This window comes from Oncorhynchus nerka, linkage group LG21 (assembly GCF_034236695.1).
Source record: "Oncorhynchus nerka isolate Pitt River linkage group LG21, Oner_Uvic_2.0, whole genome shotgun sequence".
NCBI classification, from domain to species: domain Eukaryota; kingdom Metazoa; phylum Chordata; class Actinopteri; order Salmoniformes; family Salmonidae; genus Oncorhynchus; species Oncorhynchus nerka.
Window position 1 is genome coordinate 33,530,811 of NC_088416.1, and position 14,169 is coordinate 33,544,979.

The 14,169-nt window shown below is 46.2% G+C and overlaps 1 protein-coding gene across 1 annotated transcript in view; it reads left to right on the forward strand.

Annotated features, from left to right (window-relative positions):
* LOC115110676 (transmembrane protein 104-like) overlaps positions 1-13,665 on the forward strand; it is a 96,906-nt gene extending 83,241 nt beyond the window's left edge. Inside the window, exon 10 of the mRNA XM_029636518.2 lies at positions 9,729-13,665. Within this exon, the coding sequence (XP_029492378.2) occupies positions 9,729-10,492 (764 nt within the window). The 3' untranslated portion in view covers positions 10,493-13,665. The remainder of the gene's footprint in view (positions 1-9,728) is intronic.
* The last annotated feature ends 504 nt before the right edge of the window (positions 13,666-14,169 follow it).

The window sequence follows — 14,169 nt, forward strand, 5'->3', positions numbered from 1 at the left end:
TGGGACTTGGATTTGAATCTGTTAGGCAATGGAAGTAGCAAGAGGTCAGTTTGTATACCAGTAGAGATTAATGTTCCTATCTACTGTCAAAGCCTTTGCTAGAATAATATCCCGTATGTCTTTTAAATGTCAGAAAGATGAAAGCACATGAAAAGCCCTTGACCTGTCAACTGTTATTATAGACACTTCTTCCCACATCAAGCGCAAAAGCAATGGTACAGGGAGTGTACTACTCACAAAATTAGAACAGTGGTGTGCTTCAAAGCTCCTCACCTGAAGTCTGAAGTCATTTTGTGCTCCTTAATGAAGTCAAGGAAACCCGTCACAGGGCAGCGGCTGAAGAGGAGAGTCCCTCTTCCACAGATACTGTATTCTACAGTTCCTTGGTGGGTTGAGAGTGCCGGCCAAACTCTTTGTTTGCTACCACTGGAGATACAACTGTAAGTGCCTCCTCTGGGGGGCGTTTAAGTTGAAACATTCCCCACAAGGTCATGGCCATCCCCATTGAAGTGCTATATATCACTGGTAGCAGTTATGTGGATGTGATATGTGACTGTTTGACACCTACACAATGCACTCAGTCCCTCCCCGATGCCGTGTGACGAGTGTAACCTGCAGACAGGCGTGAAGAGCAGAGAGTGTTAATGTAAAAGTCCAGGTAATCACCATATCATCAGAGATATTCCTGCAAAGAAAATGGCTCATCCCATCTGAATTAATTAGTTTTTCACCTGAGTGTCCATCGATGGAGAGGCAAGAAGGAGTGTCCATTGTTGATTGAGGATTACCAGGAGGGTGAAAAGAGTGCTTCAGAGTAGACTCCATCAGGAAGTCAATGACACTGCCCTTTAGAGGGAGGAGAGCAATATGGCCGCAAGAAGGAATGTAAAATGTACCATTTTTTAAAATATTTTTTTAATCATTACGGCGGTTGAAAAATATTTAATTTGCTGTGAATTTATGATGCAATGACTTATTTAATGCTGGCTCTATGCTATTACCAATGGCTTGTAATCTGACTAACTACGTTGGATTTTCTCTCCAGACACACTGTCCCCGTGCCTCTAAAGCACTCCTAGTGATCAAAGATTTCCTCCTATTCCTCGCAGTTAGACAGATAAAACATTGAGATTCTCAGCTAAGGCTCCACCAAGTACTATAAAACCCACACATGGTTGCCCTAACTCGTGTAGCATGATCCAGTTGCAACGGAATGATGAATGAGTACATTATCAAAATGTACTTTGTTCTACTTAGTGTCCAGTTCTTTCATCTTATCAATTATCATTCTCTTTCAAAGATAAGAGGAGTTAGTTCAGTGCCTTAAGTAAGACAAATGAGGCCTTGTCTTTAATGAGCACTAAAGCATGATAGTCGGGATCAGAGCCATAGAGAAATTCTGTCACTCCATCTCCTCTGTCATAGGAGAGAAATTCTCTGTCACTCCATCTCCTCTGCCATAGGAGAGAAATTCTCTGTCACTCCATCTCCTCTGCCATAGGAGAGAAATTCTCTGTCACTCCAGCTTGATGCCTTGATAAGCTCCTTTCCTGAGGACGGCTCACCTCTCACAGTTCTGGGCGACTTTAACCTCCCCACGTCTACCTTTGACTCATTCCTCTCTGCCTCCTTCTTTCCACTCCTCTCCTCTTTTGACCTCTCCCTCTCACCTTCCCCCCCTACTCACAAGGCAGGCAATACGCTCGACCTCATCTTTACTAGATGCTGTTCTTCCACTAACCTCATTGCAACTCCCCTCCAAGTCTCCGACCACTACCTTGTATCCTTTTCCCTCTCGCTCTCATCCAACACTTCCCACACTGCCCCTACTCGGATGGTATCGCGCCGTCCCAACCTTCGCTCTCTCTCCCCGCTACTCTCTCCTCTTCCATCCTATCATCTCTTCCCTCTGCTCAAACCTTCTCCAACCTATCTCCTGATTCTGCCTCCTCAACCCTCCTCTCCTCCCTTTCTGCATCCTTTGACTCTCTATGTCCCCTATCCTCCAGGCCGGCTCGGTCCTCCCCTCCCGCTCCGTGGCTCGACGACTCATTGCGAGCTCACAGAACAGGGCTCCGGGCAGCCGAGCGGAAATGGAGGAAAACTCGCCTCCCTGCGGACCTGGCATCCTTTCACTCCCTCCTCTCTACATTTTCCTCTTCTGTCGCTGCTACTAAAGCCACTTTCTACCACTCTAAATTCCAAGCATCTGCCTCTAACCCTAGGAAGCTCTTTGCCACCTTCTCCTCCCTCCTGAATCCCCCTCCCCCTCCTCCCTTTCTGCAGATGACTTCGTCAACCATTTTGAAAAGAAGGTCGACGACATCCGATCCTCGTTTGCTAAGTCAAACGACACCGCTGGTTCTGCTCACACTGCCCTACCCTGTGCTCTGACCTCTTTCTCCCCTCTCTCTCCAGATGAAATCTCGCGTCTTGTGACGGCCGGCCGCCCAACAACCTGCCCGCTTGACCCTATCCCCTCCTCTCTTCTCCAGACCATTTCCGGAGACCTTCTCCCTTACCTCACCTCGCTCATCAACTCATCCCTGACCGCTGGCTACGTCCCTTCCGTCTTCAAGAGAGCGAGAGTTGCACCCCTTCTGAAAAAACCTACACTCGATCCCTCCGATGTCAACAACTACAGACCAGTATCCCTTCTTTCTTTTCTCTCCAAAACCCTTGAACGTGCCGTCCTTGGCCAGCTCTCCCGCTATCTCTCTCAGAATGACCTTCTTGATCCAAATCAGTCAGGTTTCAAGACTAGTCATTCAACTGAGACTGCTCTTCTCTGTATCACGGAGGCGCTCCGCACTGCTAAAGCTAACTCTCTCTCCTCTGCTCTCATCCTTCTAGAACTATCGGCTGCCTTCGATACTGTGAACCATCAGATCCTCCTCTCCACCCTCTCCGAGTTGGGCATCTCCGGCGCGGCCCACGCTTGGATTGCGTCCTACCTGACAGGTCGCTCCTACCAGGTGGCGTGGCGAGAATCCGTCTCCTCACCACGTGCTCTCACCACTGGTGTCCCCAGGGCTCTGTTCTAGGCCCTCTCCTATTCTCGCTATACACCAAGTCACTTGGCTCTGTCATAACCTCACATGGTCTCTCCTATCATTGCTATGCAGACGACACACAATTAATCTTCTCCTTTCCCCCTTCTGATGACCAGGTGGTGAATCGCATCTCTGCATGTCTGGCAGACATATCAGTGTGGATGACGGATCACCACCTCAAGCTGAACCTCGGCAAGACGGAGCTGCTCTTCCTCCCGGGGAAGGACTGCCCGTTCCATGATCTCGCCATCACGGTTGACAACTACACTGTGTCCTCCTCCCAGAGCGCTAAGAACCTTGGCGTGATCCTGGACAACACCCTGTCGTTCTCAACTAACATCAAGGCGGTGGCCCGTTCATGTAGGTTCATGCTCTACAACATCCGCAGAGTACGACCCTGCCTCACACAGGAAGCGGCGCAGGTCCTAATCCAGGCACTTGTCATCTCCCGTCTGGATTACTGCAACTCGCTGTTGGCTGGGCTCCCTGCCTGTGCCATTAAACCCCTACAACTCATCCAGAACGCCGCAGCCCGTCTGGTGTTCAACCTTCCCAAGTTCTCTCACGTCACCCCGCTCCTCCGCTCTCTCCACTGGCTTCCAGTTGAAGCTCGCATCCGCTACAAGACCATGGTGCTTGCCTACGGAGCTGTGAGGGGAACGGCACCTCAGTACCTCCAGGCTCTGATCAGGCCCTACACCCAAACAAGGGCACTGCGTTCATCCACCTCTGGCCTGCTCGCCTCCCTACCACTGAGGAAGTACAGTTCCCGCTCAGCCCAGTCAAAACTGTTCGCTGCTCTGGCCCCCCAATGGTGGAACAAACTCCCTCACGACGCCAGGACAGCGGAGTCAATCACCACCTTCCGGAGACACCTGAAACCCCACCTCTTTAAGGAATACCTAGGATAGGATAAAGTAATCCTTCTCACCCCTCCCCCCCCTTAAAAGATTTAGATGCACTATTGTAAAGTGGCTGCTCCACTGGATGTCATAAGGTGAATGCACCAATTTGTAAGTCGCTCTGGATAAGAGCGTCTGCTAAATGACTTAAAATGTAAATGTAATCTCTGTCACTCCATCTCCTCTGCCATAGGAGAGAAATTCTCTGTCACTCCATCTCCTCTGCCATAGGAGAGAAATTCTCTGTCACTCCATCTCCTTTGCCATAGGAGAGAAATTCTCTGTCACTCCATCTCCTCTGCCATAGGAGAGAAACTCTCTGTCACTCCATCTCCTCTGCCATAGGAGAGAAATTCTCTGTCACTCCATCTCCTCTGCCATAGGAGAGAAACTCTCTGTCACTCCATCTCCTTTGCCATAGGAGAGAAACTTTAGGACAGAACTACAGTAGAAGGGTCGAATATGCTTTTTTACAGATCATTGTTTACCTTTGAACCTCACTTGTTCTCTATCACAGACGTGTGTTTGTCAAGCAGCTGCCAAAGTCATTATTTAAGTTGTGACCTGGCTATGGCTTCCCGATCTATAACCCAGAAGGTAGCACCAGTTATTTGGGTGGGTTCTATTCAGCCGCTCCGGTATACCTGCTCAAAATGGAGCCAGGTCAAAGATTGCTGCCAATGTCATTCCACTCTAATACCATGTGATACATCTTGACCTGAAAGTCATGGTTAAAAAAAAGATATTTCACCCAAACTCTCCCTGCCCTTCACACTGTCTGATCAGCCTGTGTTGATACCCGCGGAGCCGCTATGCCTTTTTGCCATTCACTATCAATTTGAGGCGCGATGCCGACCCTCCTTGTCCCAACCTTAGCCTGTGCCGCCGTACGGTAGGAAAAGAGCAAAGTTTTCTACCAGCTTTTTAAAGCGTTGCCCTTCCCTCATAAAGGAGCCAGTCACTGACCGTGTCGCCAGGGGTTTTACAGTTCAAACCCTGCCGAGAGGAGCGCGCTGGGCTGCGGCATCAGAGGCAGATACATCAAGATGAAGAAGACTGTAACATAAATACCAGTGCCATCTTCCTCCAGGCTTCCATGGGCCTCACCGAGGGGATACGAGGGGAGTGTGATGAATCACTGTAATTGTTGCACAGTGACAACCTAACATTTCAGCGTTGCTGGCAGAGAAAAGACCTGTTGCTCTGGTGAAGGTTAAGCATCTGTACACTAGGTGTGCGTGGCGTCCCGTCCTATAAGACTCTTAATTAAACGCCCTCCGCCCATGTTCCTTCCTGTATAGCCTGTTACCGTTAATGTCAGGGAATAGAGGAGAAGCGTCTCTTTTGATGGCTGTTTCACACACAGCGGACGTACATTACTTCTCGGGGAGAGAGAGGGAGAGTACAGCAGACAGACTGTCATACAGCACATTCTGTTCCATGCCTGAAGTGAGAGGGACAGCTGATAACCACCCCCACTGACAGTCTCTCATGTCCAGTCAGATGAAGATACAAAGACAACGTCACTACAATACATAGTGTATTCTCAGAGTCCCAATGTGGCTCATGTTAGCACATTGAGTGTTGACCTCATCTGCATAGTTTTTCCATATGTTTTGATGTGATGTCTTTGGGGATTATACTTGTTGTGAAGGTGTTATTTGCTCTTATTTGCCGATGTCCTTGAGTGCTGGTCCACTGCCCACTGTCCCATTCTCTACATAGACTGTGTTAAAACAGGATTCTGCTCTGGCTGCTTCTCCTGTCCTGAGCCAATGTTGACAATGGATGTAGGCCAGGTATACTTTAAATCTTGACTATCTGAGCTGAAATCCTCAACAGGTAGGACTTTGGCCACTGCTGGGCATCTTTATCTCAGTGTCCACCCCAAAGTCCACATAAAGCACAAGGAAAAACTTGTTTTTAAGAGTATCTTGTCCTATTTTAAGATGAGTAAGTAATCACATTAGTCAAAATAAGATGTTTGTATTTAGCCTGTTAACAACTCTTGACTTATTTCTGCTTGTTCTCTCCAAAGGCATAATCCCACTACTTGTTAGCTATCCTACTACCTCTGTCATTGGTCGTTTTTCCCCCATCCCCTCCTCGGAACATTTTGTCCTTGTAATTGGAGTGAATCATTTCATCCCCCTGACATACATTAAAGTGCCACGGCAGAAGTACACAGTACCTGATTAATAGGGGCAGATTAAAACTCCCGTTCCCAGCCCCTTTCCCCCTTGCTAGCTCTGGAATATTTCACCTGTGCCCTGAAGAGTTTAAAATAACAAACATTGAAGGATTGGAGCAGAGGACTCCACTCCTGTACTGACCTCACCTGATGCTAGTGAGAGACCTTGAAGGAGGATGAGGCTGCCGGTGGCACCCCTCTCCCCCGTCTCCTCCCTATACCCCCTCCCACCGCCCCAGTAGCTGCAGATGAATTGGTAATCCGCTGGTCCCTCACTCAGGCCCTATCTAAAGAGCCAATCCATCCTCCCCCCTGACACTGATGGGTTGCCTCTCCTGGCAATTGGGCCCAGATAGATTCTGAGATATTGCCGGCAAGTACAAAAGAGCTTTGGCTCTAGTCTAACCTGCATAGCTACACAGGGCTGTGTGGGTGTGTTTTGAAGTGGGATCCTAGTGGTATGGTGTAGTGGGGTGAGTAGTGAATCAATGTGCGTTCTGAACGTCACCCCGTGTGAGTGTGATGAAAGCTGAGGAGTGGGCCGTGGAGTGCGTCTGTGACTGATTCCCAGTTTAATGGCCTGATTTGGATTTGGGAAGGTGAGGGGATGGGGGGGGGGGGGGGCATGACTCTGAGCCTTTTAATAAGACTGGCATCCATGCTTAAAGCTCTCATTTAGTAACGCCCAGACCAACAGCCACAGAGGCAGTCGCACCAATCGATTTGGGGATGGCCTTTGCGCAAACAGTAGGAGGTGGAGACGCTGACGCCTTTTGTACCACCCAGCCTCCAACCTCTGCTGACTTTAGGTTGAATGAACTGAGAGTCAGAGAGCCTTCACACACTGTATATAATCCATAGCTTTCCTATAGGCTGTAGTCTTTGCCTGCGGGATAGTTTCTGGATCAGGCAACTGGAAGGCAATATCTCAGTATTATCCTCATGAGGCATAAAGCCTCCTGCCCTTTGATGGGGGGGAGTTTAGGTCATATTGTTTCTGCAGTCAGCTGACTGATGCTGGCTTGTGTTTCTACCTGGATGGCCATGCTCAGCCATTAGCAGCATGGAGGACAGAGGAGGAAGCTGAGTTATGTGTCCATCCTGGCCAGCTCAGCACTCTTCCCACAGCCCATTAGGGCCTAAACGATCTTGCCTTGTCAACATTAATCGCTTTCAGATTAGCAATGGTAGAAGGCTTGTCCTTTAAAAGGTATTTTTAAAAACAGTGGTGCTATAATTAAAGGTAGGGGTGGATTAGGGGAGGGCTACATAAAGGGATCATTCCAGAGGTTTGGCCCTAATCTGACCTCTGGGATGTTGCAATATCTGGACCCATCAAAAGCATTCAGCGATTAAGCGGTGTGTAGCTTTGCCTAGTTGGCATGCACCGGATCACAATTTGGCATCAGAAATATGCAATAATGTGAACCCGGGGACCCGAAGTCGAATGTCCCAAAAAATTATATTTATTATCTGTATCCTTAAATGCCTCCATGTCATTTCTTTACTCGGCCAATCCTATTACTGTTGTCATGAGATGATGTAGGTGTATTATAGATTTGGCCAATATTTAGCTTACAATTTAATTCACTTTTTACATTAAATATTTTACTTTACTCTGAGGATTTTTGTGTTTTAGTTTGCATGCAACCAAGTAAAATATGGGTTTGATTTGGTCTAAAGGAAATTTGAGCTTTATTTTACCGTAACAGCTTCCCTTTCAACTCTCCTAGTAGATAGCCTCAAGGGAGCCTTGATTTAAACTGCATGAGGCTATAACAGTCCCTCTGTGGGAGCTGATTTTACCTTTTTGAAATGTCGTACACACAAATCAAATTTATTTATATAGCCCTTCTTACATCAGCTGATATCTCAAAGTGCTGTACAGAAACCCAGCCTAAAACCCCAAACAGCAAGCAATGCAGGTGTAGAAGCACGGTAGCTAGGGAAAAACTCCCTAGAAAGGCCAAAACCTAGGAAGAAACCTAGAGAGGAACCAGGCTATGAGGGGTGGCCAGTCCTCTTCTGGCTGTTCCGGGTGGAGATTATAACAGAACATGGCCACGGTGTTCAAATGTTCATAAATGACCAGCATGGTCAAATAATAATAATCACAGTAGTGCAGCAAGTCAGCACCTCAGGAGTAAATGTCAGTTGGCTTTTCATAGCCGATCATTAAGAGTATCTCTACCGCTCCTGCTGTCTCCAGAGAGTTGAAAACAGCAGGTCTGGGACAGGTACCACATTCGGTGAACAGGTCAGTGTTCCATAGCCGCAGGCAGAACAGTTGAAACTGGAGCAGCAGTACGGCCAGGTGGACTGGGGACAGCAAGGAGTCCTCATGCCAGGTAGACCTGAGGTATGGTCCTAGGGCCCAGGTCCTCCGAGAGAGAGAAAGAGAGAATTAGAGAGAGCATACTTAAATTCACACAGGACTCCGGATAAGAGAGGAGAAGTACTCCAGATATAACAGACTGACCCTAGCCCCCCGACACAAACTACTGCAGCATAAATACTGGAGGCTGAGACAGGAGGGGTCAGGAGACACTGTGGCCCCATTCGATGATACCCCCAAACAGGGCCAAACAGGCAGGATATAACCCCACCCACTTTGCCAAAGCACAGCCCCCACACCACTAGAGGGATATCTTCAACCACCAACTTACCATCCTGAGACAAGGCCGAGTATAGCCCACAAAGATCTCCGCCAAGGGGGGGCGCCAACCCAGACAGGAAGATCACGTCAGGTACGTGACACACCCCTCCTAGGGACGGCATGGAAGAGCCAGTAAGCCAGTGACTCAGCCCCTGTAATAGGGTTAGAGGCAGAGAATCCCAGTGGAGAGAGGGGAACCGGCCAGGCAGAGACAGCAAGGGCGGTTCGTTGCTCCAGGGCCTTTCCGTTCACCTTCACACTCCTGGGCCAGACTACACTCAATCATATGAACCACTGAAGAGATGAGTCTTCAGTAAAGACTTAAAGGTTGAGACCGAGTCTGCGTCTCTCACATGGGTAGGCATACCATTCCATAAAAATGGAGCTCTATAGGAGAAAGCCCTGCCTCCAGCTGTTTGCTTAGAAATTCTAGGGACAATTAGGAGTCCTGCGTCTTGTGACCGTAGCGTACGTGTAGGTATGTACGGCAGGACCAAATTGGAAAGATGGGTAGGAGCAAGCCCATGTAATGCTTTGTAGGTTAGCAGTAAAACCTTGAAATCAGCCCTTTTCTTGACAGGAAGCCAGTGTAGGGAGGCTAGCACTGGAGTAATATGATCAAATTTTGGGGTTCTAGTCAGGATTCTAGCAGCCGTATTTAGCACTAAACAAAGTTTATTTAGTGCTTTATCCGGGTAGCCGGAAAATAGAGCATTGCAGTTGTCTAACCTAGAAGTAACAAAAGCATGGATACATTTTTCTGCATCATTTTTGGACAGAAAGTTTTTCATATTTTTGTAATGTTACGTAGATGGAAAAAAGCTGTCCTTGAAACAGTCTTAATATGTTCACACACACACTACTTGTTTGTTTTGGTGTTACATCACTTAACTCCAGTACCCGTTGTTTTTCTGTGTGTCTTTCAGCATTCACCATGATGATTATCCTGGCTCTGATCCGTATTGGTAAAGGCCGGGGCGAAGGCCACCCCCGTATGGCCCAGATCTCTGGGGTGCCAAACCTGTTTGGAGTGTGTGTCTACTCCTTCATGTGCCAGCACTCTCTGCCCTCCCTGGTGACGCCCATCTCTGATAAGAGGCGTGTGGGTACCCTGGTGGTGTGTGACTATGTCCTCATCCTTGGCTTCTACGGCCTGCTCTCCTTCACAGCCATCTTCTGCTTCGACAGCTCGCTGCTACACGACATGTACACCCTCAACTTCACTGACAACTGTGACGTGCTGGACATCCCCGCTTTGCGCTACTTCCTGGGCCTCTTCCCCATCTTCACCATCAGCACCAACTTCCCCATCATCGCAGTCACGCTGCGCAACAACTGGAAGACCCTCTTCCACCGCGACGGGGGCACCTACCCCTGGGTGGTTGACCGCATCGTCTTCCCCCTCATCACTCTGGTTCCGCCCATCATCGTGGCCTTCTGCACCCACAACCTGGAGTCCCTGGTGGGCATCACGGGCGCCTACGCTGGCACGGGCATCCAGTACGTCTTCCCCGCCCTACTGGTGTACTACGGCCGGCGCCACCTGGTGCCTATGCTGGGCACGGACGAGGTCAACAAGCACCAGTCCCCGTTCCGCCACACCTTCTGGGTGTGGTTCGTAGTGGTGTGGGCTACCTTCTGCCTCATGTTTGTCACAGCCAACATCATCCTGGAGGACACCAAGAAATGAGGACACGGACTGGTTGTGAAAGACCGGTTTCTCTGTGTGGGTGTCTTGTATTTCTACATTCTCTCTACCTGAGGCCTTCCAGAACTTGGTACAGGTCGGACGGTGTGCCTTTTTTATGCTGCTCTTGTAGCATGGGAAACCCTTTTAATTACAGCGGTAATCAGCAGTTGAAACCATTATAAAGTGTCCTCCCCACCCCTGTGTCAGTACAAAGGATGGGACTGGAGAAATGTAACCATTATAAAGTGTCCTCCCCACCCCTGTGTCAGTAAAAAGGATGGGACTGGAGAAATGTAACCATTATAAAGTGTCCTCCCCACCCCTGTGTCAGTAAAAAGGATGGGACTGGAGAAATGTAACCATTATAAAGTGTCCTCCCCACCCCTGTGTCAGTAAAAAGGATGGGACTGGAGAAATGTAACCATTATCAAATTCATAGACCGAGCTATGCATGTAAGGACTAGCCATCCATGATATCAAAATTATAGTTTTAAACATGTTTTTAGGCTATATAGTGTTTATTTACATTTACTTTGTTTACAAACAGTTCCTGTTTCGGTAAAAAGCTTGAGGTTGGGGCTGGAGATGTAAACCATTATCAAATTCATAGATCAAGCTATGCATACAAGGACCAGCCTTCCATAATTTCACAATTATAATTTTAAACATGTTTTTAGGCTATATAGTGTTTATTTAAATTTACTTTGTTTACAACATTGGAGTACAACAAGCTTATATTATAGGTACTGATCAGTTTTGAGAGTTGAACTAAGCGGATGAGGCATTTATAAGTTATATTCTTCAAGAATCAATGAGCACATACATTTATTAATTATATCAACTGCAGATCACCCCTTTTAAGAGTAATCTATACCATTTGTGGAAAGGGACCAAATATCTCGTGATTGTATGAAAGCTGCTACCGTATGTAGGAACACAAGGAAGAGGACCTTGTTCACTCTGTTCCAGTGTCCCTCTGTAGAAAAATACAAGCTGAACAATCGGACTGTATTAGCAAGGCATTGCACTACAACAGCACTGTTTTTAAGCATATACAAAGAGCTGGTCAACTTGTTTCCAAATGCCTCATTTCAAAATAACTGAAGGAAGGATCGAGCCGGGAGGTGTCAGTGTTCCTCTGGACCTTCAGAAACAGTGTTGCGCCTAAAGACAGAATATGCTGAAACTATGGAGAGAGGTCAGTGGAGGAAAAATAGAACCTGACAACTAACTCAACGCTCCTGTTCCTAATGGCAAAATGCAGAGAGACTTTAATGTGGCTTTAAAATGAACTTGGGATGGTGAAAAAAGCAAGCTAAATGAATCTGTTATAATCAGTTTATTATGGCTGGTATTTCTACATTCCTCACTGGTGGCTCTGCCTCAGTTCTCCTCGTCTTCCCTGTGAACAATGAACCTTTGTCCATGACAGATCCCTGACTGATGGGCCTGATGACAGAGCTCCGTCTCTGGTCATCAGGAGACCGATCTTGAGTTCAAACTCTGTACACATACCACCCTCATGTTTTACTGTTCACCACCAAATCATCAGCCCTTCATCAACTCCATGTCAGCACCCGACTGCTCTCTGTTGAACTTTGACCCCAGAAAGTTATCAATGGACACAGGAAGGTTTATGTTGGCTACATCACCAGGAGCCAACTGGTACAGTGCCTACTGTGCCACACAAAGACACCTCTACAGTAGTCCCAGTATATCTCTTTTTGCAATCACTGTTGGTTAAGGTCTTGCAAGTAAGCATTACACGGTAAAGTCTACACTTGTTGTATTCGGCGCATATGGCAAATAAAGTTTGATTTGATTTTAACCATCTGTCTCGTGCTCTCTCGTAACGAGAACTTCTCAGCTGGCTGATTTGTCGTCAGCTCTTTACTTGAGGTTTTATTACAGTTTCCTGGTAGCTCAGTTTGATCGACTAATTAGATTTTACTTCCAGACATGTGGGAACATCCTCTTCGCCCCAAGCTCTGCTCATGCTAATGTCCACATTATACGCTTCTGTCTCCTCATTGTCATGTCCTCTGGTTCTATATATCTATATATATATCTCTGCTCTATAGAATATATATTATGTCCCATTATAGTCATTGAGTTTGGAGCCCAACTACAGGAGTCATATCTTTGTGAAACAGTATTGTTGTTGGGGAATGTAAATCGTGTTTTGTGGTGTAGGGTTCCATATTACATGGTCACATTTTAGAATAGTGGTTTTCTTTTACTATGTAAGTGCTAAAGTAATAGCTAAAGTGTATCGTTAGCTGGCTGTCATGAGCACACTGCTGGTCAAAAAGGGAAATACTTATTGCCATTCATGGTTTGCACCTGCAACATTGCACAAGTTTGCACATAATTGCCTTGGGTTTGACCTTGTGTGTTTTACGTAGACTTTTGCAAATGGTTTATCATCAAGATGTTTGTAAGGGTTGATAACTATGGTATTTATCTAACAGTCTTCAATGATATTCTTAACCCATCAATATATACAGCTTGACACTATTTAAAATGCATTAGACTAATAGTCATGCATTGTAGCATATTGATGGCAGTACAGTATTGTTGAGGACTATTGAATGAGAGTCCTCTGCATGTTGTTGGTATTGTGTGTGTTGGGACAGAAAAAGAGTGCTGACTATTTCTGTAACACTGCTTCTCTCAATATTGGGTTCCTTTCTTCAATCTTGTGTTCCTTCTGGTCATTATTGTCAACATTACATTTCTGCATGCAGCTCCTTCCAAAATTCAGTAGTCAGTTGTTCCTTTAAGCCTCCAGATTGTGATGATAGTTACTCCTCTTCTTATTTTTCCTCGTCTTCTTTTCAATACAAATGTGCAATATGCTTTGAACTGGGTTGGGGAAGTAAGATTTCAAGCGAATATTGACTGTTTCTGAGAGTGTTTGTGTGTGTGTTCTTCTGTGTCAGTGTATGTGTCACTTTGAAAAGATTTTAAATGCGTGTGTCTGACTCTTCTTTGGAGTTGTGAAATGTGCCTTTTTCCCGGGGTTATTGTTTCCATTCATTTGTTGACTGTTGTTTTTCCTGGCACGTCTTTGTTTTAAGCAGCCTGTCAGATAAGATCTGCATGTAAGCCAGTTAAATGAACTGACAACCAATGTCTCCTCAAAATAAACTGGGATATCCTTGTCTTCTAAAGTGTGGGTTTGCCTCGTCTTTGTGACTTTGAGACAGTTCTGTGATTATTAAAGAGATATAAAACATTAACATTTCCTTAATATGTCAACATTTTAATAGTGGAATGATAGTTTTTCACAATATTTTGTGTTTTTCTTATTGGCCAACAAAAGATGGACTGGCTCTTGTCAAATTAATTCTGAGTCTGTTTTATGCTTTTTGAGGGTGTTTAGGTTTCGCACATTTATAAAACAAATGCACTATGCATTATGTGGGTTGAATGCTGTAACACAGAATAAAACGATGAATAAAAGTCCCATGACGGTAGACTGCCCCTTACTACATATAATCTTTTAACCGTCATTTATTCACATTACTTTAATAAAATATTTCAGTCGTGTATATTACATTAGTTCTATTTCATGACTTTATTCCGTCATCTCATCTATATAGAGCTTCTGTCTGACAAAATCACTAATTTTAGTGATTCTTCAAAGTAAATAAGGTACTTTTAGGGCTCCCGTG